Source organism: Lissotriton helveticus, chromosome 1_1, assembly GCF_964261635.1.
Source record: "Lissotriton helveticus chromosome 1_1, aLisHel1.1, whole genome shotgun sequence".
Lineage (NCBI taxonomy): Eukaryota > Metazoa > Chordata > Amphibia > Caudata > Salamandridae > Lissotriton > Lissotriton helveticus.
This window is the reverse complement of record NC_136057.1, coordinates 1186695946-1186716976: the sequence shown is the minus strand read 5'-3', so window position 1 is coordinate 1186716976 and position 21031 is coordinate 1186695946. Positions and strand designations below refer to the sequence as shown.

Below are 21031 nucleotides of genomic sequence, written 5' to 3'. Positions count from 1 at the left end.
CAAGGAACCGTGATAGTGTCCCTCTCCCCCCCACCTCCTTCGCTCCCAAGCTCAAATCCACCAATCTCATCAATAGAGGGAGTACCATGGCATATCCGTGTTCAGTCATCCACGTCAGACGAGTCAGCAGGGGATTTGCGACATTTTTGCAGTGTCTTAGCATATGCCATCGCTTGTTTGGGGGTGGTAAAGATTTTTCCTCCCTCGAATTCGCCGATTCTAAGTCTCGCAGGATATAGCATGGCATATGGAATTTTTTCCCGCTGAAGCAGTTTCTTTACTGAATGAAATACCTTTCTCGCCGCCTGAACGTGAGCAGTGAAATCAGGATAGAATGACAGCTGGTTATTCAGGTAAGTAATCTTGCCCTTCTGTCTTGTAATGCGCAGCACAGTGTCTCGATCTCTGTAGTTCAACAGCCTTAGGATTATAGGTCGCGGTGGTGTGCCAGGTGGAGGCCGCGCCGCTAATGATCGATGGGCCCTCTCGACCGCGAACATTGGAGACAGTTAGTCAGTGCCACAGATCTCTCTCAACATAGTCTCTACGTAATCCTCTAGTCTCCCCACATTGGTCGATTCCGGCAAACCTAGGATGCGGATGTTATTGCGCCTGGCACGCGCTTCAATGTCCTCATTCTTAGCCTGAATTACCTCCAATAGCTTAACCATCTCTGAAGTCTTGTCCGCTACATTCTGTAGACCGCCCTCGGTGTCCGTGATCCTCTGTTCCGCCTCCCCCAATCTCGTGGCTTGTTTATCAAGCTTGGCAGAGAATTGATCCATGCGCGTGTTTAAAGCCTCGATTTTCCCGTCTATAGCCTGGAGGCTCGCCTGTATCGCAACCAGTGTGGTTTCCAGCGTGGAGGGGCCTTGCGATGAGGGATCGTGATCACCGTCAGCTGCCCCTGCGTTTGTCTGCTTGTTGTTCTTGCGGAGCTCAAAGGACAGTTTGGGCTGCAACTTGCGAGCTTGCCCATTGTGAGTCTAGTGTCCCGCACTCCACACACTGCGACACTGGCCGTACGCTCCCACTCAACTCCCGAGCAGACGAGGAGTCTCTCCGCACTGCACACTTGGCCCTCTCCAGAACCACCGCATACCAGCTAGATGTCGCACCACACTTCACAACCTGAACAGCAAGTTGTTATGTCGTCCCGGAGGGTGTAGCCCTTATTTTCTCCGGCCAGTGGTATGAGAGTTCAGCACCTCCCGAGCGCCTCCAGCATGCAGAAATTATCGCAGTTCCCAGCAGGCTGGCTGTGAGGATGGCGCAGATCGGTAGGTAGGGTAGTCAGGCAGGCACAGCACAGCGCGCAAATTCAATGTCCTCCGCGACAGGGGAGCAGCAGCCGTGTCCCTGCGGAAGGTCCCAACCAATCACTCAGTAGCTGTGGCACAAAACAGTTGCTCCCAATGCCCAGCAGGCCACCCCGGTGTCCAGCAGTCCGCAGCCGAGGCCCCAGGCGCGCAGTCACCACCGCCTCTCTGGGCGCCCCTCCACAAGTATCAGGCCAGCGAAAGCAGGGGTGCAAAGATGAGACAAACGCAGTAGGCTTCACAATTGTCTCCCACACACTGAGCCACCGCCTCAGTCCATCGCAGGTGCTCCCGCTGTATTGCTTACCCACTGAGGCAAGAGCTTGGTTCTCCCGGTCTCACGGCCCACACGCGGCCCACCAGCCGCCTCGCAGCCGTCCGCTCGATTTCCAGGCTGCCCAGTCGCCGCTCAGCCCCTCGGCGCCGCGAAACTCGAGAGCCGCTCAGAGCCCCGCTTCTTCTGGTGGTGGACCGGCAGTGGGGGATGGGGCTCACCGGCGAGCGCTCGTCGGCTCCCACAATTAATTCTCCGTCTCCGGGGCTCCGGGAGGGGGGCCAAGCAGGGAAGCGCCTCACCGCGCCAGTCGGGCCGCGAGCTCGGACCTCACCGTAGCCGAGATCGCAGGGGCTGATTCCAGCGGCGTCCGACGTGCGAGATCTCTGAAATTTGCACGGGCGACAGAGGAAGACACCAGCAGCTCGGCGCTCACCGCAAAAGGACTTTGATGGCACTAGAAGGGCAGGATAATGAAGGATATCAATGCGGCGGCCGGCAGAGTAGCTCTACTGTGCTGCCATCTTGCCGCGCGCCAAGCCATGCCCCCCTAGTATGTCATTTTTACATAATAAAAACAGTTCAACCTTGATCTCGGGAACTTGTATGTCTGGCATCATTCAAGAAAAATTGCGAAACTTGCTTTTTCGAGCCCTCTCTTGGTTCAATGAAACAAAGGGTTCTACTTTCCTCCCTCAACTTCTCTGGAAAAGAAGTTGCAATGTCGAATGCACTCTGGTGAAGATCACACCCAATTTAATCTCTGGGACATTTCAGAGTTTTGTACCTTGCTCCCACAGAAATAGAACTGGACATTAGTGTTGATGTGCCCTGCTCAACTGCAGCAGAATTACAAAGCAAGTGCAATCACAAGCCAGTGCTTTACAAAGCAATTACCAGAATGCAGAGAAAACAAGAATTAGCAAAGCCAATTGGTCTGGCATTGACTGCGGACCTTTAACTTTCCTAATGTTTGCGAGTGTTTTTTGTAAAGCTCAATAAGGGGACACCTTTTGTATTAAAGCGCATACAGTGCAAGAGTAAAATGGCATCGCGCAAAGAAATGTTAGCGAATGGCTGACATGAGCTGGCCCTGTACCACGCTATATGCTGCGGTGGAGGGAACAAAAGGAGGAATCACAACTGACAAATGAATAAAGAAAGCAGATCTAAAGACCATATATATGTAGCAATAATTAAAATGTCTAATCTCCAGAACTACAAATCACAAGCAGTGGCAAAGCTAAGAGGTTCAGATATTCAAGTGGTCAGAACCATTTCCTGGGCAGGCTTAAAGCGCTTATCAGCAAGTGTATTATATACACTTTTAGAAATTAAAAAGTCTTGGCTAACATCAGACCTAAAAGACAACGGGAGCTCTATGATAAAATATAGAATGCAGCAATACTAAAGAGCTCCATTAAATGACCCATATAGCATTTTTTTTTTAAAACCTTTATTAATTTTGTGCACAATGAACAAAAGACTCAGTTCCATCAATATGGCAAATGCAATAACAAATGGTGATCAGAAATCATACAGCACAACTCCAAAAAGGCAGCAGACAAGTTATATTCCATGACATTTCGTTATCTGTCCGTACCACCCACCAACCCATGACCAACCCCCTCGCCCTGGATCCACTTGCAATGATGCCCAGGGGATATCAAACGGGCGCTCTCCTCATTGCATGAGTTTGCTGCTCCCATTCCCTTTTACCACTATCAGGCCAGTCCCTGAGCAGCTATACATCAGAGCTGGTCTCTCTCGAATCTTGGTGCACAACTTCGGTAGATGTACCGCCCCATCCTTAGTCGCTCTATGTTTTAAACAGCGCCCAAAAGTTCTTAGGTCTACTACGTGGAGAGAGAAGGTCACTATAATTCTCTGTTTGAGCGCTACAGTACAGCATGTCGTTCACCCACTGAGCTATCGTAGGGGTCAGTCCTCTCGACCAGCAAATCGCCACTGTGTTTGGCTAGCAGCAATCCCTTGTCCACCAACCTGCGCAACCCCCTTAGGTATTGGTTCAGAATAGTCCAGCAGAGCCAATGCAGACTCCAGTGTGAGTTCTAGCTCAATCACCTCTCCTAACTCCTTAAAAAACAGCTCCAAAAAGCTGGCTATCCCTGGGCAAGTCCATGCCAGGTGTAAAAAGTCAGCCAGCTGTTCACTGCAACATTCACAACTCGCCCCATCTCTGAGGCCGTATCTGCTCAATCTCTCTGGTGTATAGTAGACCCTATTTAGATATTTACAGTGAATCAGAAGATGTCTACCATTTTGGGAAATAAGTTTCGTGCTGTTGCAGCAGTACGTCCACATAGTGTCATCTATGTCCCGGTCTAAATCTCTCTGCCATGCTAAACGGGCTTTAGTGAAGTAGTTCTCCCTATAGGACATGGTCAATTTATATATTTTAAACACTATTCATGTTGGTGCATTCGTTTTAATGACGTAGGACAAGGCGGACAACGCCTGTGGTTCCATCAAGTCACCCCCCAAGATACGCAACAACGCTTGTCGAGTCCTGTGCAATTGGAATTTAGTAAGAAGGGTGGGTGCGACATCCCCAGACCCAAGTCCTCCCAGCTTCTTGCTGTGCCGCCTTCAAACAAGTTCCCTATGGCCCAGACTCCTATTGAGTTGAGCGCTCGTGTAACTCCCCCATCTTTACACGGGGTTACCAGTGGCACCAGTCCAGCGGAGTAAGAGGGGAATACAAAATAGCTCCCGACTGTAACTTTAGGAGGTGGTGCCAAGCATGTGTTGTCGTATTGACGGAGTCCAATATCCCCATCCTACGGTCTGCAGGTGTAAACATCAGAGCAGGTAATGGGAGAGAGGAGGCCAAAACTTTCTCTATAAGCAAGTGGGGGTGTCCGGCGAGCCATGCATCCAGTGGTAAGCATGCGCACTTTGTGCTGCCCTATAATATAAATCCAAATCAGGTGCCCCCAGCACCCCATATGGTACAGAAGTGTAAGTATTTGCCATCTGACCCACGCCTGTTTGCCAGCCCAAGCCAATTTAACCATCAATGCTGTGAGCCGACTAAAGAATGAGCTTGGAAATACCAACGGCATATTAGAGAAAAGGAACAAAAAACGGGGCAGTATCACCATTTTCATAATAGAAACTGCCCATCAGGGACAGTGATAATCGGATCCAGCCTTCCACTTCATTCTCTGATTTTTAATTGCTACTCCGTAGTTTTCCCAAAATACAACTTCAGAGTCCGTGTGAACCTGGATACCTAGGTATCTCACCGATTCGGTTGACCACTGCAACGGGTAGTCAGGATCGAATGTAGTCGTGGCCGGGGTAAGAGGAAATATGATAGACTTCAACCTGTTTACACGAAGTCCAGACACCACACCGAAGCGCATCACTTCTCGCAGAACAGGGGAGAGGTTACGCTCAGGATCCCAAATGTATAGGAACGTATCGTCCGCATAGGTAGAGACGATCAGGTCGTAACCTGGGAATCTTATACCCTTATATCTATGGTATTCTCGGAGCGCACAGGGTAAAGGTTCTGCCACCAAAGCATACAATATCAGAGACAGCGGGCAGCCCTGCCCCGTGCCTCTAGTAGTATGTATAGCATCCGTCACCAGATTACGATTTTGATCCTGGCTGTGGATGCACTGTGCAATACTCCTATAAACTGTACAAAGACTTCCCCCAAGCCCATCCTCGTCAATACCTGTTGCATAAATGGCCATTGGACAGAGTTGAAGGCTTTCTCCATGTCGAAAAACACAGCCACCGCTTGAATCTCCGGCTTAGTGTGCGGCAACGCACCCAACTCTATTTGCAAATTAGAAGTTAGGTTTCGACCTGGAACAAACCCCGCCTGTTACGGGGCTACCAGAATCAGGGTCAATGAGACTAACCTGTTTGCTAGGATCTTCGCGAAAATGTTCGTGGCAACATTAAGCAAGGAAAACTAACGATAGGATGCTCACTCATCAGGGGTCATGCCGGCTTCAAGATAGCAACAATGATCGCCTGTATCTTCGAGGGCGGCATAGTGCCTGTCACACACATCTCATCAAAGAGAGTGGCTAAATGTGGCAGCAGGTCCAAGAAAGCCTTGTAAAAAGTTACTGCCTTCTATGCCTGGCGCGATACCCGATTTCATGCTGGTTAAGGCCGTAATAATTTCATCTCTCTCCAGGGGTCGCATCGGGAATTCACGATGTGCGTTTGTTAGCCACGGCAGATTTATATGAGTAAAGTAGTCCAAGATTTCCGCCTCCGTACCCCCGCTATGAGTAGAGTAGTAAATAATATTGTCTAAATCTTTCCGCAATGGCAGCTTCCTCAGTTACTATGTCCCCCTCTGCTGTCTTGATCTCTGCGACTATTGTTTTTTCTTGCCGTTTTTTTGAGTATTTGGGCCAGTACTGGACCCGGCCTTTCGCCTTCTCCGTAGGGGTGAGCAGTGGCATATTCACTGAGGTTCTTTATTTCAGCGTCAGCGGCGTCATGATATTCTTCTGAGTTTTGAACTCCTGTACTACATCGTCGTCAGCTCTAATCTGGAGATGGTCTTCCAGGTTAGCTAGTGTCTTTTCCAGATCTGTGAGTCGCTTTCGTATCGCTCTAAGGACTCCAGAGTGCTTAGTCATGGTCACTCTGCGGATATAGACTATGAACGCCTCCCAAACCACCTGAAAGCTGTCCACCGATCCCACGTTTGTGGCGAAGAACGTTTCAATCGCTTCTGCCAGTTCCTCTTTAAAAACCGCGTCTAGCAAAGAGTAAGGTGGGAACTTCCAAGTAAAGGGGGAGGAATAGTCTTCTGGGGCGTGTCTAGTACTAATAGTATCGGCGAATGGTCCAAGAGCGTACGGGGAAGTACTTCGCAGGCCCGGGTTCATTCATGTAACTGCCTGGTTGCTAGCCAATAGTCTATTCAGTTGTGCAAATCACAATACGCCGAGTAATGCGTGTATCCACCTTTTTCTGGATACCTCTGATGCCACACATTGCACAAGTCTAACTGAACCATTATGTAAGAAAGTGGCTCTATATATACTGGACCAAAGTAAGGTACAGTGTGTATAGAGTCCCCAGTCTCCAGAGGTATGGCAGATTTTAAAGTTAGATATAACCTCACTCTCTAAAGTGGTAGCTTGGCCGAGCAGTAAGGCAGTATCAGAGGATAGTGTAAAGCATTTGTTGTACACACTCAGTCAGCAAATGGTCTCACACACTCGAGAACTGAACTCTAGGCCAATTGTTTTATATCAAAAGATATAGTAGTTTTATTTTAGAACCAACAAGGTATCAGAATATACTATTCTCAATATCAGTTACTTTAGGTATTTACTTTGCAAAAAGGCAATAGACTTTGTAAATACAATAGCTACAGTGGTTGCAGTAGGCAACACCATTTCAAACACAATGTAACATTGAGCTCAATGGGTTTTTCTAGATAAATGCAATTGATTACTTTATAGATTACTTTTCTAACCACAGGACTGGATCCTGGATTCAGTCCCGGGACATAAGCTGTAAACATTTAAGTAAAAGTGTTTTGGTTACAGTTGTGATTTTTAAAGAATATAAGTGTATTTTCAAAGGTGACAGAAACTTTTCAGTGAAACCAAGCAATGTTATCCTATGGGAGGAAATTCAAGTTACTGGTAAGTACACTTATAATTACTTTTACGGTTCAGTGCTGGGCTAAAAGGTGTGGCACTGGCTTCTCTCCTGATCACAGGTGAGTAATTCGGAATTCGTTATTCAGCTGATTTTAGATGAATATTTTAAAGTTTCAAAACTCCACACTTAAAAGAAATTTCAAGTGAAACCAGTCAATGTTATCCTATGGAAGGAAAATGAGTTATCAGCTTTTAGGTCAGTACTCGACTGGTAGAGTTAAGGTTCTGGGCATAGACTCAGGGGTCTCCCAGGGTTGGAAAGGTACAGTAGTTACACCCTTAGCGGCACAAGGGCAGCCGGGAGTAGAGAGAGTAGGCCCAATGCAATCCTGTGGAGGGTAGGGGGCCTTCGGTTGGTGGCTGCAAGCAAGCAGGCCACGCCGTTGTGGGAGCTGAGCTCCTGGTCACTTACTAAGGGCAAGTGGGGAAGTAGAGTGGGGTAGTAGTTGCACTTCCAGCGGCACTCAGGCGGCTGGGAGTGCAAGGTGCTTTTGAGCCGTCAGGCGCTCAATGTTATCCAATGGGAAAGTTAAAAAGTGAACAAAGGCTGCAGGCTCGGGGGTGGAGATTCTTCAGGTGTGACCACCATTCGGGAGGTAAGTTGGGATCTTGGAGAAGAGGTAGGTACCCCAAAGGAAGGCACAGGGGGCCGCAGGGCACCGGGTGCAGGGGTGGCTATTGGCATCCGGAAATCTTACCCTCAGCTGGTTGCGGTTGGAGGAGTCCCTGGTTCTGAGGCTGCAGGCGTCGTCGAGGAAGGTCTTTGGGCACTGGACTCCGGGTCACAGTCGCCAGGGGGACGTCCTCGTGGTCTTGGATCACTCAAGCACAGGCCGGGCTTGGCGGGTACAGAGTGTGCTGGATTCGCGGTTCCTGGCTGGCACCAGGGTTATTGCTGTTTGAGCAGACCCACTGCTTGTGGGAGTACCAGTCTTTTTAGAGGTTCAAGGCAGGCAGGTCCTCTGGTGTTTTCAAGGTTGCTGACCGCAGGAGACGCCGGAGTTTCTCAGGAGCAGGTTCAAGGTTCAACAGGCCTGTAGGGTTCTGGGGCCAAGTCAGTTGGTGCCGTCCTCTTGTTAGCAGCTGCACGGCAGGTCTTCTTGTTTCTTGTTCTTCTTGTTGCAATCGGGATCTGAGGGAGGAAGGTTCAGGATGTCCCTAAATACTAAATTTAGTCTTATGGAGGGAAAGGAGACAGAGGGGCGGGAACTCCATACCACTTGATTGCAGTGAGGGACTCCTCTACAGTATATGACTGCAGAAGCAGCAAACCAAATGGTCGTGGAGCCGAGTGCATACAACAGACATATGATACCCTAGACCGGACTAGGACTTTCACAGCCGTTGCTTGTAGTATCAATGACCATGTGTAATGACTTCATGTTCATGTTGTTAATAGTTACTATATATAAAATTAGACCTATATGTTTATACTCTCTGATAATGACACGCCTGCATAAGTATAATGTGACGCCGCTGCACCTTTGGGTTGGCGGCTCATGGGCTGTGTAATGTCTAAACATGAAAAGTACGTGAGATATGATGGCGGCCGGCCCCAGAGGTTGTAGGCCAAAAGCTGTGTGAATGTGCAGGTGAAGAATAAAGGTCTTTTACAAAAAAAAAAAAAATACTAAATTTAAGGGTGTTACAGGTAGGGCAAGGGCAGGGACCAATGGGTCCCTGTCCTGGGGGAGTACACCCCCTAGCCTGCTCCTCTCCTGTGGGAGGGGGGCAGGAGCCTAGCTGTGATTGGGCAGGGCTCCCCATCCTCAAGATGCCCGGAGTCGTGCTTCACCTCGCCCCTCCCACCAGAGGGGTGGAGTTGGCATAGGCTGGCACACCCCTTTCCCTAATTAGGGTTTCCCGCCGTTCTTACCGCCAGAGTGGGGGTCAAAACCGGTGGGGGCCAGTTGCTGAGTACAGCAAGTGGCCTGGAGAAGCTCACAAAGGCAGTATGCCTTTGAAGCTTCCATTGCCCATCCTGGGGGAGGAGGCTTGGCACCTCGTCCCAGGATGTTCATTGTTCCAGGCCCCCGAGAGCGGCAAGCTCTCGACCCAGGGGTCAAGAAACATGTCTGGTGGTGGCAGCCTCGCAGTCAGTACAGGAGTTGGTTAGGTTTCAGGGGGCATCTCTAAGATGCCCTCTGTCGTGCATTTTACATTAAATTCCACACTGGCATCAGTGCGGGTTTAATGTGCTGAGAAGTTTGATATCAAACTCTTCAGTCTTCAGTGAAGCCATCATGGTGCTGTGGAGTTCGTAATGACAACCTCCCAGCACCATATACTCTTAATGGCAGCACTGCACTTACAGTGCCCAGGAATGGCCCTGGGTACTGTAGGGGGCACAGGGCTCATGCACCTGTGCCCACACCACTGGCATAGGGCACCCAGCTAGAGGGGTGACTGATGGATGCCAGGGCAGTGAGCTTGTGGGCATGGCACACAGGGATGTGTGCCATGTTGACTCTTTGTTTAGTTCTGTACATAGACACTCAGCAAAAGCAGTGCACGGGTGTCTGGGTACTGGGCCTCTAAGGGTGGCACAATAAGTGCTGCTGCCCTTAGGGGTCTTCTCTGGTCACCATGTCCTGGGTACCATTTACTAGGGGCTGACAGGAGGCCGGAGATGCCAATTGGGTTTCAGTTTCAACACAGTTTTAGGGAAGGAGCACAGGCCCTGGGCACCTGGTTGGCAGGAGCCCAGGGCACACTCAGTCAAAGCACATCAGTAATTCAGCAAAAAGTGGGGGCATACTTATTCAAGAAAGATGGCACTCTCTCACACATTACATCTATCACAGTTCGGGCAGCCGCCCTGATGTGTCTCTCTGCCCCCTCTGTGGGTTCATAACTAAAGTGAGGTCTCCACCCCAAAGCTTTTGCCCCTCCCCGTAAATCCAGACCTTTTCTGACAATACAGCATAAAACTTGGGATTATCAAAATTCGGGCCGTATATATTAACTATAAGTAGGTCCATTCTCTTTCCCCTACACCGAGTTATCACAAATCGTCCATCCTTGTCTGTGTCTAATGGTTCGAGTTTGAGAATTGACTTGGGGTTCACCTATGTAAGCACTCCCTGCGCATGTGTGGTAAAACCTGCTGCGTGTAGGTTTCCTTTCAATCCCCTGCTGCGAAACATGGGGCTATTGCAGTAGTGCAATGTCAATGTCATGTCTCGTCAGGTAGGCTAGGACCTTAAGGTCATTAAGACCCCTCACATTACATGTGAGTGCTCGAAGCCTACCATTAGTCGCATCACTATTGGACCTACTGTGGACTGTCTTGTGGGCGTGTGTTATCTGTCTCGCTGTACCTGCCGCTAGAACATACAAACTGTGCAATCACCATGCATGAAAATGCATTGAACAGGAAAATTGTCATGCTTTCCGAGTCTCCATCCCCACCCACCTTCCACCCATGCCAGGCTTGTCCCAACTGTGCCTCAGCAAAATACCATCAAACATTCCCTTTTTTCCAATCTGAAAGTTCAGCAATTGAAAACTACTTAACATTAAACCAAGAGAACCCACCCCCCTCCAACTGTGCAATTACCCAAGTGTGTGTTTCACGCGTGGGCGGATGTTGCTCACCTAGCAGGGTAGTACGTCCAAACCTGACTAGGTATCCTCTCCGCTCACCATCAAACAAATTTAGTGCATCTGCAAAAAGAACATCCCCAGCCCCACATCTGAATATTAAGTCAAAAAGCATTGTAACAGAACTCCCACCAAGAGCTGACCCCTCCGCAGCTAACACCGTATCACAATCGATCCTGGAATGCTCTTCAATTGTCAGTATCACATTCAATCTTGTTCATTCCAAGCGACTACATGAATTCTCATGTATGGCCCCCCGGACCTCCCCAGAAGTAGCATTCTTATCTGTAACTAGAGTAGTCCAGAGTCCAGTCCTGTTCGTCTAGTCGTCCACCTTCCGCTCCCTCCAAGGAACCTCGCTCCGGGCTGCAACACTTCTCTTTAGACCATTCCTTCAGGGCTTTCTGTAGGACTTTTGGATCAGTGAAGATTTGTGAATGGCCCTGCCTATTGATACAGAGTATAGCCGGGTACAGCATGGCATTGTCTATGTTTTGATCTCTTAGTTGCTGCTTCAGTGGAGCAAACTGTCTGCGCGCCTCTTGTACTCTTATCGTAAAGTCTGGGAATAAAGCTATATTGGATCCCTCATACCTGTAATGTCTGTTCTTCCCTGGCTACCTTCAACGCCGAATCTCTGTCACGATAATTCAGCAGCTTCGCAAATATCGGCCTTGAGGGAGCACTAGGGGTTGGGCGAGGGCACAGGGAGCGGTGTGCTCTCTCTACGACAGATATGGGAGAAAACGTTTCACTTCCGAGTAGTGTTACTAATAATTTCTCAACAAATTTTTCCATGTTGCCGGTCTGGGTCGATTCCGGAAGGCCCGTGATCCTTAAGTTGTAGCGACGGGAACGCGCTTCAAGGTCCTCTGTCTTATCCTGTAAAACTTGCATCACCCTTCCTAGTTGCTTGTGTTCAGTGTCCATCGTTGTCTGTGCTTCCTCTATCTCCTTTACCCGGCGCTCCGTCATATCCAACCTTTCTGCATGTTTATCCATTCTCTTTGTCATTCTGTCCATCCGGTATGAGAGGGAGTCCATTTTAGAAGTCTTGGCTGATTTGGCAGGAGTTTAGTTACCTGCACGCCGCAGGAGGACTGTGGCCGCTGCGTTTGAATATCCCATTGTAGATGTGTTGTGCATTTTCCTGACCACGGGCCATTGAGCGCCTTCCTCTTGGAGATTGGATTCATTTTTTTCACCTCCCCGTAGCTGAACCTCTATTCAAACCGGGTCAGAGGACTGTCTTGTATACCTATCCCTCAGCTGTATACATTTAAGGTTTCTGACCTTGTATGTTGAGCTATTCGCCAACCGATCCCTTCACTGCCACTGGCATACCTAGATGCCCCCTGTTCAGAAGCATCTATTATTGGGTCCCACATTTGAACTGACCGCCTTAATGAAGTTGAGACCCACATTGGGTTAGACACCGAAACGTGTGTTGGCCCTGGAGAATCTCGTGCCTCTGTTTAGTTTCCACCTTCTATACCAAGAAGACACAATAATGATTACTGATTATTTGATGTCTACTATTGTAATATGTATCATGAATATGAACAAATTTGAATTTTGATTGTACCACAAATTATGAATTTCCTTGTGTGTGGAGTGTATGAGCATGTATGTATGTGTGTGTGTGTGTGTGTAGGTGTGTATTGAGTGTATAAATGTGGGACCTTATATACATCTTTGTATGTTGATATGGTATCATGTCACATGTATTTCTTATGAATTTTGATGAAATATAAAAAATATATATTTTCCTTATTTTTTGGTTTTGTTTTATTCATTTGGGGGCATGTCTCTGTTTGTATAGCGATGCTTTATAGTATCAGTGACTTTGTTAGCACCTTTGTATCAGTTTCCAGGCAACTTGGGTCTTTCTAGACTGTTGTTTTGGCATATTCCCCTGTCCAACCTGCCTGCCATCTGCCTTCAGGGGCCCTCTTGTGTTGTAGAGGAGCCCATTTTAGTGCCCAGAACAGAGAGACTGCTCTGCAAGCCTTTTTCCATTGCAGCCAGCATAGTGCGGACGTCACAGTCTGACTCCTCTTGGGGCAATTCCTGTGCATTGTCCCCATCTTCAGTAGCATTGTCCCACACCGGAGTCATCCTTTGATCAAATGGTAGTTTAGGCTGAGTCTTATCCACTCGGCCCATCGTGGCCGATCTGCAGCAATAGTCTAGATCCAAATACACCAACCACCCAGGCAGGTAGCCACTGCCACACAGACCGCTCATAGGTATAGTCGGTGTTTCCTCCTATGATCACAGTACTGTGCGGTGACCAGAGCCAGACCATAGCTTAGTGGGCCCGCAGTCGTTCCCCCTCACAGAGCAGCCGCTGTAGGTCACCAAGCCAAAGACGTCATTCAAGCACCTTGCGCTCTTCAGCCACACAGGGAACTAGACCAGCCTCAACCTGCCCGTGGTAGAAACTCTGCTCCAAAGGGCACATTCTGCTAGCCTCTGCCGCAATTGGTACCTCCCTGTGGCTTAATCCAGGGATATTGCTTCCCTCAGTCTCTTCTTGCACAGTGGCACACAGCAGGGGAAACAGAGCCGTTTCTTAATCAATACCACCAGGCGCGGCAACAGTAAGCACCGGCCCGCTGTGCTCCACACAAGATGTCGCCACAGCCTTTCGGGCTCTCCCTCAGACTCTGTTTGGGTAGTGGGTACTCTCCTACACTTGCCACTGGCGACTGCGGCAGTAGGGTAATTCACGGTGCTCCACGCTCCTTCAAGTTCAAAACCACCCCCAGACAGAGATTGCTCTAGTTTGCCATTGGAACCATGCCATATGGCAGGGAGTCCCTCGTACATTAAGGCTTCAAGATGGCCAGCCTCGCCTGCCGCACCTTCACAACGAACAGAGGCCCGTTGCTCAGCTCTGCATCCAGGGAACGCATGCAGTTTTCACTCCCCTGGAGAGCGCCTCAGGGAAACGCAGCAGACAAGCTGCATTGCCGCGTCTTTGCCGCTAAGGAATGCCTCCGTCCTCACCAGCTCCCGATGGTAGTCCCACGCCGGCCCTGCCGCTGAGCGCACCAGGACCTCCCGTGCTTTTCCGGCTTTGCGAGCAACAGGCTCCGCTATCCAGGGGGCAGGGCACACCGCAGTCGCTGCCAACACCGGCCTCTCAAACGGCCTCCGCTCCTACACAAGAATCACCGGAGACAGTGTAGCCGCAGGGTCGTGGGCCGCCTCACCCCGGTCACGGCAGCCCAGGAATCGCGGTCTTATGCAGGAACTTTACCGGCAGAGGCAGACCGCTCGATAGTCCGGGGGAGTTCAGGGACCCGAGACAGCTTCTTTCACTCACAAGCCCTTCCGGAACTAGGAACAGCTCCAGTCAAGCCGTATCAATCGCACAGATGGCGGATTCTTGAAGGATTATGCAATGGCGACGCGGAGCTTTCTGCTCAAGCGGCCATCTTCGTTGTGAGCAAGCTCTGCCCCCCTGACCCAAATACCATTTATCATTCTATTAACAATGATGAAGAAGCCATTATGAGACACAGTCAAATAATGAAACTGCATAAAACCCCTAACCAAAAAAGTGGCCTACTACATAACACACAACCCTCACTAATAATCCTCTCCCCATTTATTACAAGAAAAGAAATGCTTATTTTTCACCACAATAATAATGTGTTATAGCTTTCTTTTTTTTTAATGGTCCTCGTTATTGGTTTCTTTATTTTCATGTATCCACCTCAGAGAAGACATGGGTCAAGCAAAAGGGTCCACATGCCGCGAGAATTGTCATGGGGATGAGATGATGGTGCACACCACAGAACATTTCTCTTTTGCTTACCTTGCTACTTGCAATGGCTGCTCACTTTGAAGTGTCTGCTTATCGGCAGCCAAATCCCAGAGTGCTGGTGGTGCCAGCCCTGTGTCAGACTCCTTAATTCCTTAAAACAGAAAAGCGACAACAATGTAAGCAAAGTACTGTAACAGAAAGAACACAGCCACTTGTTCCTACAAATAACCACACCAACAAAATACACATAAGTATTCAAATGAATTTTCTGGGATGGGAGCATAATCAAACTTGTTATCCCAAGAAACATGCCCTTACAAAAAATAGAATATAAACTGTATACAGCTGCCAGGGTAACACAAGTAATATTGGCTTCTCAATTGTGCTGTACCATCTGAGTAACATTCTCAATTAGCAGTTAACCTAGACTCTGCTATCATTTGCTTTCTGAAGGCAGGTGCCTACGACTCATCTTGAATGGTTATATTGGAGTTGAAAACCTTTTTATACAGTTAGACATGCGAAAAAAAGTGGTTTCACATTTCTCAAAGCACAGGGTAGCTCATTTATAGGTTGGTCAGGACACTAGTACCTATAAATGACACGTCTAAATGGATTTATTTTTAGCAGAATTTATTGGAACATAAACGCTGACAGGATAGTAGAAAAAAGCACAAATCATTAAACATAGATAACTCCTGGTGTCGAAGCAAAGATTCAAAAACAGAACACCTTAATTATTATCTGTGTACTTAAAATGAATGGCAGCTTCTCCAGAACTACGGTGGGAGGTTGGGAACCCAGAATAGAAGGGGGAGGAGGAATAGGAGGGACATAGACCGACACAGCATGTAAAAACCGCCTGGCTTCAGACCAGACAGAGGCAAGAGTCAGCGATCACATCCATTTGGGATTACCTAAAATCCGCAGTGGACAAAAACGGAGTAGACACTCTATTGCTTCTTGATTTATCTGCTGCGCTGGACTGCACACTACTACAAAGACTTCATCTAGACATAAGTGAAAATTCTTTAAAATGGATTGCTTATTACCTCAGAGAAAGTGTAGTTTACCTACTACTTTTCACAACAGCTCCTAAAACCCAACACTTTGCTGTCCCTAGAGGTCCGTCATATCCCCTCTGTTATTCAACATCCACCTAGCCACCTTACTAAACTGATTAAATCATTCAACCTCACCTGCTGCCAACTATAACGAAATCCCCTTACACTTAGAAAAGACACATCTGCTACAGGTCTTGCACATCACCCATTAATGCACCAGCCAGTAAAGCTGCTATGACCAGTTGAGCATGCATGGAATAACAGAAGAAATATGTCCCTGCTCGCTAATCTGACTCTAATCTAGTCTTCCACTGCAGGTCCTAACTGGCTACAATCTAGGATATAATGGTTTCTTCACATCTCACAATGACATTCAGACATAGGATGGTAGTAAAAAAAAAACAAGCATTTGCAATGCAATAGGTCTCGCATTAGGACATTTTGAGTTATTTGTCCTGTACATGGCAAATTTGTTATTTATGTGTTATTTTTGAAAATTGTGAAATTAATAGCTTTGTTATTTACAATGGTAATACTTTTATTTTTTGACAATGTGACACCTATAGCATTTTTAATGCAACATGTTTTGTATTTATGTGACTTAGAAGTATTGATTTTACAAATAATGTTTTTTTTAAAAATAATTCATACTGAGTTGGAGGGTGGATTTGGAGTTGGAGGGTGGATTTGGAGTTGGAGGGTGGATTTGGAGTTGGAGGGTGGAGTTGGAGGTGGAGTTGGATTTGGAGGGTGGAGTTGGAGGGTGGAGTTGGAGGGTGGAGTTGGAGGGTGGAGTTGGAGGGTGGATTTGGAGCGTGGATTTGGAGCGTGGATTTGGAGCGTGGATTTGGAGCGTGGATTTGGAGCGTGGATTTGGAGCGTGGATTTGGAGCGTGGATTTGGAGCGTGGATTTGGAGCGTGGATTTGGAGCGTGGATTTGGAGCGTGGATTTGGAGCGTGGATTTGGAGTTGGAGGGTGGAGTTGGAGGGTGGAGTTGGATTTGGAGGGTGGAGTTGGATTTGGAGGGTGGAGTTGGATTTGGAGGGTGGAGTTGGATTTGGAGGGTGGAGTTGGATTTGGAGGGTGGAGTTGGTGGAGTTGCTGGAGTTGGTGGAGTTGCTGGAGTTGGAGTTGCTGGAGTTGGAGTTGCTGGAGTTGGAGTTGCTGGAGTTGGAGTTGCTGGAGTTGGAGTTGCTGGAGTTGGAGTTGCTGGAGTTGGAGTTGCTGGAGTTGGAGTTGCTGGAGTTGGAGTTGCTGGAGTTGGAGTTGCTGGAGTTGGAGTTGCTGGAGTTGGAGTTGGAGTTGCTGGAGTTGGAGTTGCTGGAGTTGGAGTTGGAGTTGCTGGAGTTGGAGTTGCTGGAGTTGGAGTTGCAGGCTGGAGTTGGAGTTGAAGACTGTAGTTGGAGTTGCTGGCTGGAGTTGGAGTTGCAGGCTGGAGTTGGAGTTGCAGGCTGGAGTTGCAGGCTGGAGTTGGAGTTGGAGTTGCTGGAGTTGGAGTTGCAGGCTGGAGTTGGAGTTGGAGTGGCTGGAGTTGGAGTTGCAGGCTGGAGTTGGAGTTGCAGGCTGGAGTTGGAGTTGCAGGCTGGAGTTGGAGTTGCAGGCTGGAGTTGGAGTTGCAGGCTGGAGTTGGAGTTGCAGGCTGGAGTTGGAGTTGCAGGCTGGAGTTGGAGTTGCAGGCTGGAGTTGGAGTTGCAGGCTGGAGTTGGAGTTGCAGGCTGGAGTTGGAGTTGCAGGCTGGAGTTGGAGTTGCTGGCTGGAGTTGGAGTTGCAGGCTGGAGTTGCAGGCTGGAGTTGCAGGCTGGAGTTGGAGTTGGAGTTGCTGGAGTTGGAGTTGGAGTTGCTGGAGTTGGAGTTGCAGGCTGGAGTTGGAGTTGCAGGCTGGAGTTGGAGTTGGAGTTGCAGGCTGGAGTTGGAGTTGCAGGCTGGAGTTGGAGTTGGAGTTGCAGGCTGGAGTTGGAGTTGGAGTTGCAGGCTGGAGTTGGAGTTGCAGGCTGGAGTTGGAGTTGCAGGCTGGAGTTGGAGTTGCAGGCTGGAGTTGGAGTTGCAGGCTGGAGTTGGAGTTGCAGGCTGGAGTTGGAGTTGCAGGCTGGAGTTGGAGTTGCAGGCTGGAGTTGGAGTTGCAGGCTGGAGTTGGAGTTGGAGTTGCAGGCTGGAGTTGGAGTTGGAGTTGCAGGCTGGAGTTGGAGTTGGAGTTGCAGGCTGGAGTTGGAGTTGCAGGCTGGAGTTGGAGTTGCAGGCTGGAGTTGGAGTTGCAGGCTGGAGTTGGAGTTGCAGGCTGGAGTTGGAGTTGCAGGCTGGAGTTGGAGTTGCAGGCTGGAGTTGGAGTTGCAGGCTGGAGTTGGAGTTGCAGGCTGGAGTTGGAGTTGCAGGCTGGAGTTGGAGTTGGAGTTGCAGGCTGGAGTTGGAGTTGGAGTTGCAGGCTGGAGTTGGAGTTGGAGTTGCAGGCTGGAATTGGAGTTGGAGTTGCAGGCTGGAGTTGCAGGCTGGAGTTGGAGTTGCAGGCTGGAGTTGGAGTTGGAGTTGCAGGCTGGAATTGGAGTTGGAGTTGCAGGCTGGAGTTGCAGGCTGGAGTTGGAGTTGGAGTTGCAGGCTGGAATTGGAGTTGGAGTTGCAGGCTGGAGTTGCAGGCTGGAGTTGCAGGCTGGAGTTAGAGGCTGGAGTTAGAGGCTGGAGTTAGAGGCTGGAGTTAGAGGCTGGAGTTAGAGGCTGGAGTTAGAGTTATTCCTCACCTCACCTCCCTCTTGCTACCATGCATCTGTTCTACGTGGAAGACAGAGTATCGAAAAAGTTACCAAACATAAGTATTTTTTATGTTTCCGGCACCTACACGTCGAACACCGAGGACCAATAATCATAGACACCACAGCAAATCAGAGCTTTCAGCATCCCTAAATGTATTTCCCAACCTAGTATAAAATCTAAGCCAGAACCCGACCCGATACTTGATGCAATGCAGACATCTTTGCATTTCCTGCTAGGTACCTTGGAAACTTAACTGTAAAGGTCCTCATCACAAGCCAGGCAGCCTGCTTTCTTATGCTTGCTACTCCACCAGCCACTATGCATTGATCCCTTAGGTACGCACACCTACCTTCTCAATCCTCTGCTTCCCAAACATCCACAAGGTAATTCCCCTTTCTACCTTCCCAACCGTTGATGCCAACCAAAGCACAACGCTCTCATAAGGTGACACTCCTTTCTGCATGCCCAAAACCCCAGGCCTCTACTCCTTTGATCAACAAAGTTTCTATCTACATTTTAACAGCAAAACAGCAAGACAATGCGTAGAGCAGTGGTCATCACTGCCCCCCCCCCCACCTGTATCATTACACAGCACCACCTTACAGAACTACTTCTGAGATAACAGTCGGGGAAACACAATGGCTGCCACAGGAACACAGCAGTGGCAGCTTAGTTTGGCTTTTATGGTGCTTCGGACTCAAATGCAACATGAAGTTGTATGCTTGATGAAGCAGCAATTGTTTCTCTATAATCCATCCGTTTGGGCATTGCAAGAGCCTCGAGTAATGAGCATAGACTAAAAACTGAAGTTCTGCTGTGCCAAGAGGGATGCAATGCCATCTACTTGTCAAAATTGAAACGGACTAGCAGATAACTCATTTGACCATTTCTCTAGTCTAGTGCATTTCTTCAACTTCTGTTTTTTCACTTTGTGACCTGGATACCCTTAGCCAAAGCTGGGTCCAACACTCCGCTTTAGAGCAGTGGCAGCACAAGTGTATCAGTTACCTCTGTGCCGCTTCTTAGTGCAGGATTTAGTGTTACTCGAGGAGTCAGCAGCCAGAAGACGGTTCACTAGCTCAACAAAGGAGCCGCGTCCAAACAGACAGAATTGCTTATAGTATTGCACCAGCTGCCGCACTTCCGTATAAGATTAAATCCCACGTTCACACTTCACTGCACACAGGGGTGTGTTCAGGGTTAGGGTCTGCGTTTTGTCTGATGGATGAGACACGCTCGCCTCGCTCCCAAACAAAAAGCAGTGTTGGTTGGTTTGACATGGGCGCCACGCATGCCACCCACTGCACGGGTGGCATATTCGTGGTGGCCTGGCGACTACATAACTTAAACTAATTTAACTCCTTCAAAAAATCAGTACGGTGTTACTGTTTTGTTTAGTAAAACTTAAATTACTTACTGGGTTGCTTCGTTCTTTGTGGGCTGGGCGGCCGTCCCGGCCGGGAGATACTGTAGTGCGCTGCCTGAGGCTGCTGCAAAGCAGTTTAACTGATTTGCCGAAGTCATCCGGCCGGGTCGCGTCACTCAGTACTAGGTGCAGCTGTGGGGGTATGCTGGGGAGTGGCAATAAGGAGAATGCGTGCGCACTGCGCAATCCACAACCTGAAATAATCTGCGCACGCTAGCACACACCGCCCCACCCCCACCCAGAGAACCAATATCCAGTCCTGCTCAACTCAGTGTCCCGCCCACTGGGCCGGCGGCGACACTGCATCAACATTTTACATATCATTATCAACTTAGAGGTGAGCCGCAAGCAGTCAGTGAGATCACAATTTGATCATAGACAACTTGAAGAAGTCATACTGGCAGAGTCTCCAGACGAGAGAAGTAGTTGTTAAACACTGTCTTGAACACAACAAAGTACAACAGTAACACTTTGCCCCTGCCAAGTCCCGTAGTGATAGCGAAGCAAAATAAATTAATATAAATTAATTACGTGCACCAGCATGTGTAGACCCGGCCCTCATAATTAGGTACCGGTGCTAAGCACAGGCACAAATTAAGCACTGGATGCATTCCTTCTTGCCTTTACCACGCCATTCCGACTTCCGATGTAAAACCACACTACAACTAGCGGAAGTCAGGCAGCCTTCGTTGGGACGTGGGCGGGGCCTGCAAACAAACAGGAAGGAACTGCCAGGAGAACGTCCTGGAACCCTGCACGCTGAATGCTGGCTGCCGAGGGACACGCAGAAAGAGCCCGGTAAGGGGAGGGGGAGGGGAGGGGAGGGGAGGGGAGGGGAGGGGAGGGGAGGGGAGGGGAGGGGAGGGGATGGGTGTACGCGCGTGTGTCTGTGTTCGAGTGTGTCTGTCTGTGTGCGCATGGGTCTGTTTAAGGGGGGTACGTGTGTGTATGCAGTGTGTGTGTGCCTGTGTATGCGAGTGGCTGTGTATGTGCGCATGCGTGAGTGTGGCTGTGTGAGTGTGTTTGCGCATGGGAATATGAGGCACGAGAGGGGCACGGCGCCGTACGTGCCCACGAGGTAAAATCTGCGCTCGTGTCTACATTCCCAGATACGGGCAGCAATAGGTCTCGAGCAGACTAAAAAGGTCATC

The 21031-nt window shown here is 49.0% G+C and overlaps 1 protein-coding gene across 1 annotated transcript in view; it reads right to left on the bottom strand.

The window, feature by feature from the left end:
• PSMC2 (proteasome 26S subunit, ATPase 2) overlaps positions 1–21031 on the bottom strand; it is a 116867-nt gene that overhangs the window by 33295 nt on the left and 62541 nt on the right. The window contains exon 4 of the mRNA XM_078679460.1: positions 14698–14797. Coding sequence (XP_078535586.1) covers positions 14698–14797 — 100 coding nt within the window. The remainder of the gene's footprint in view (positions 1–14697; positions 14798–21031) is intronic.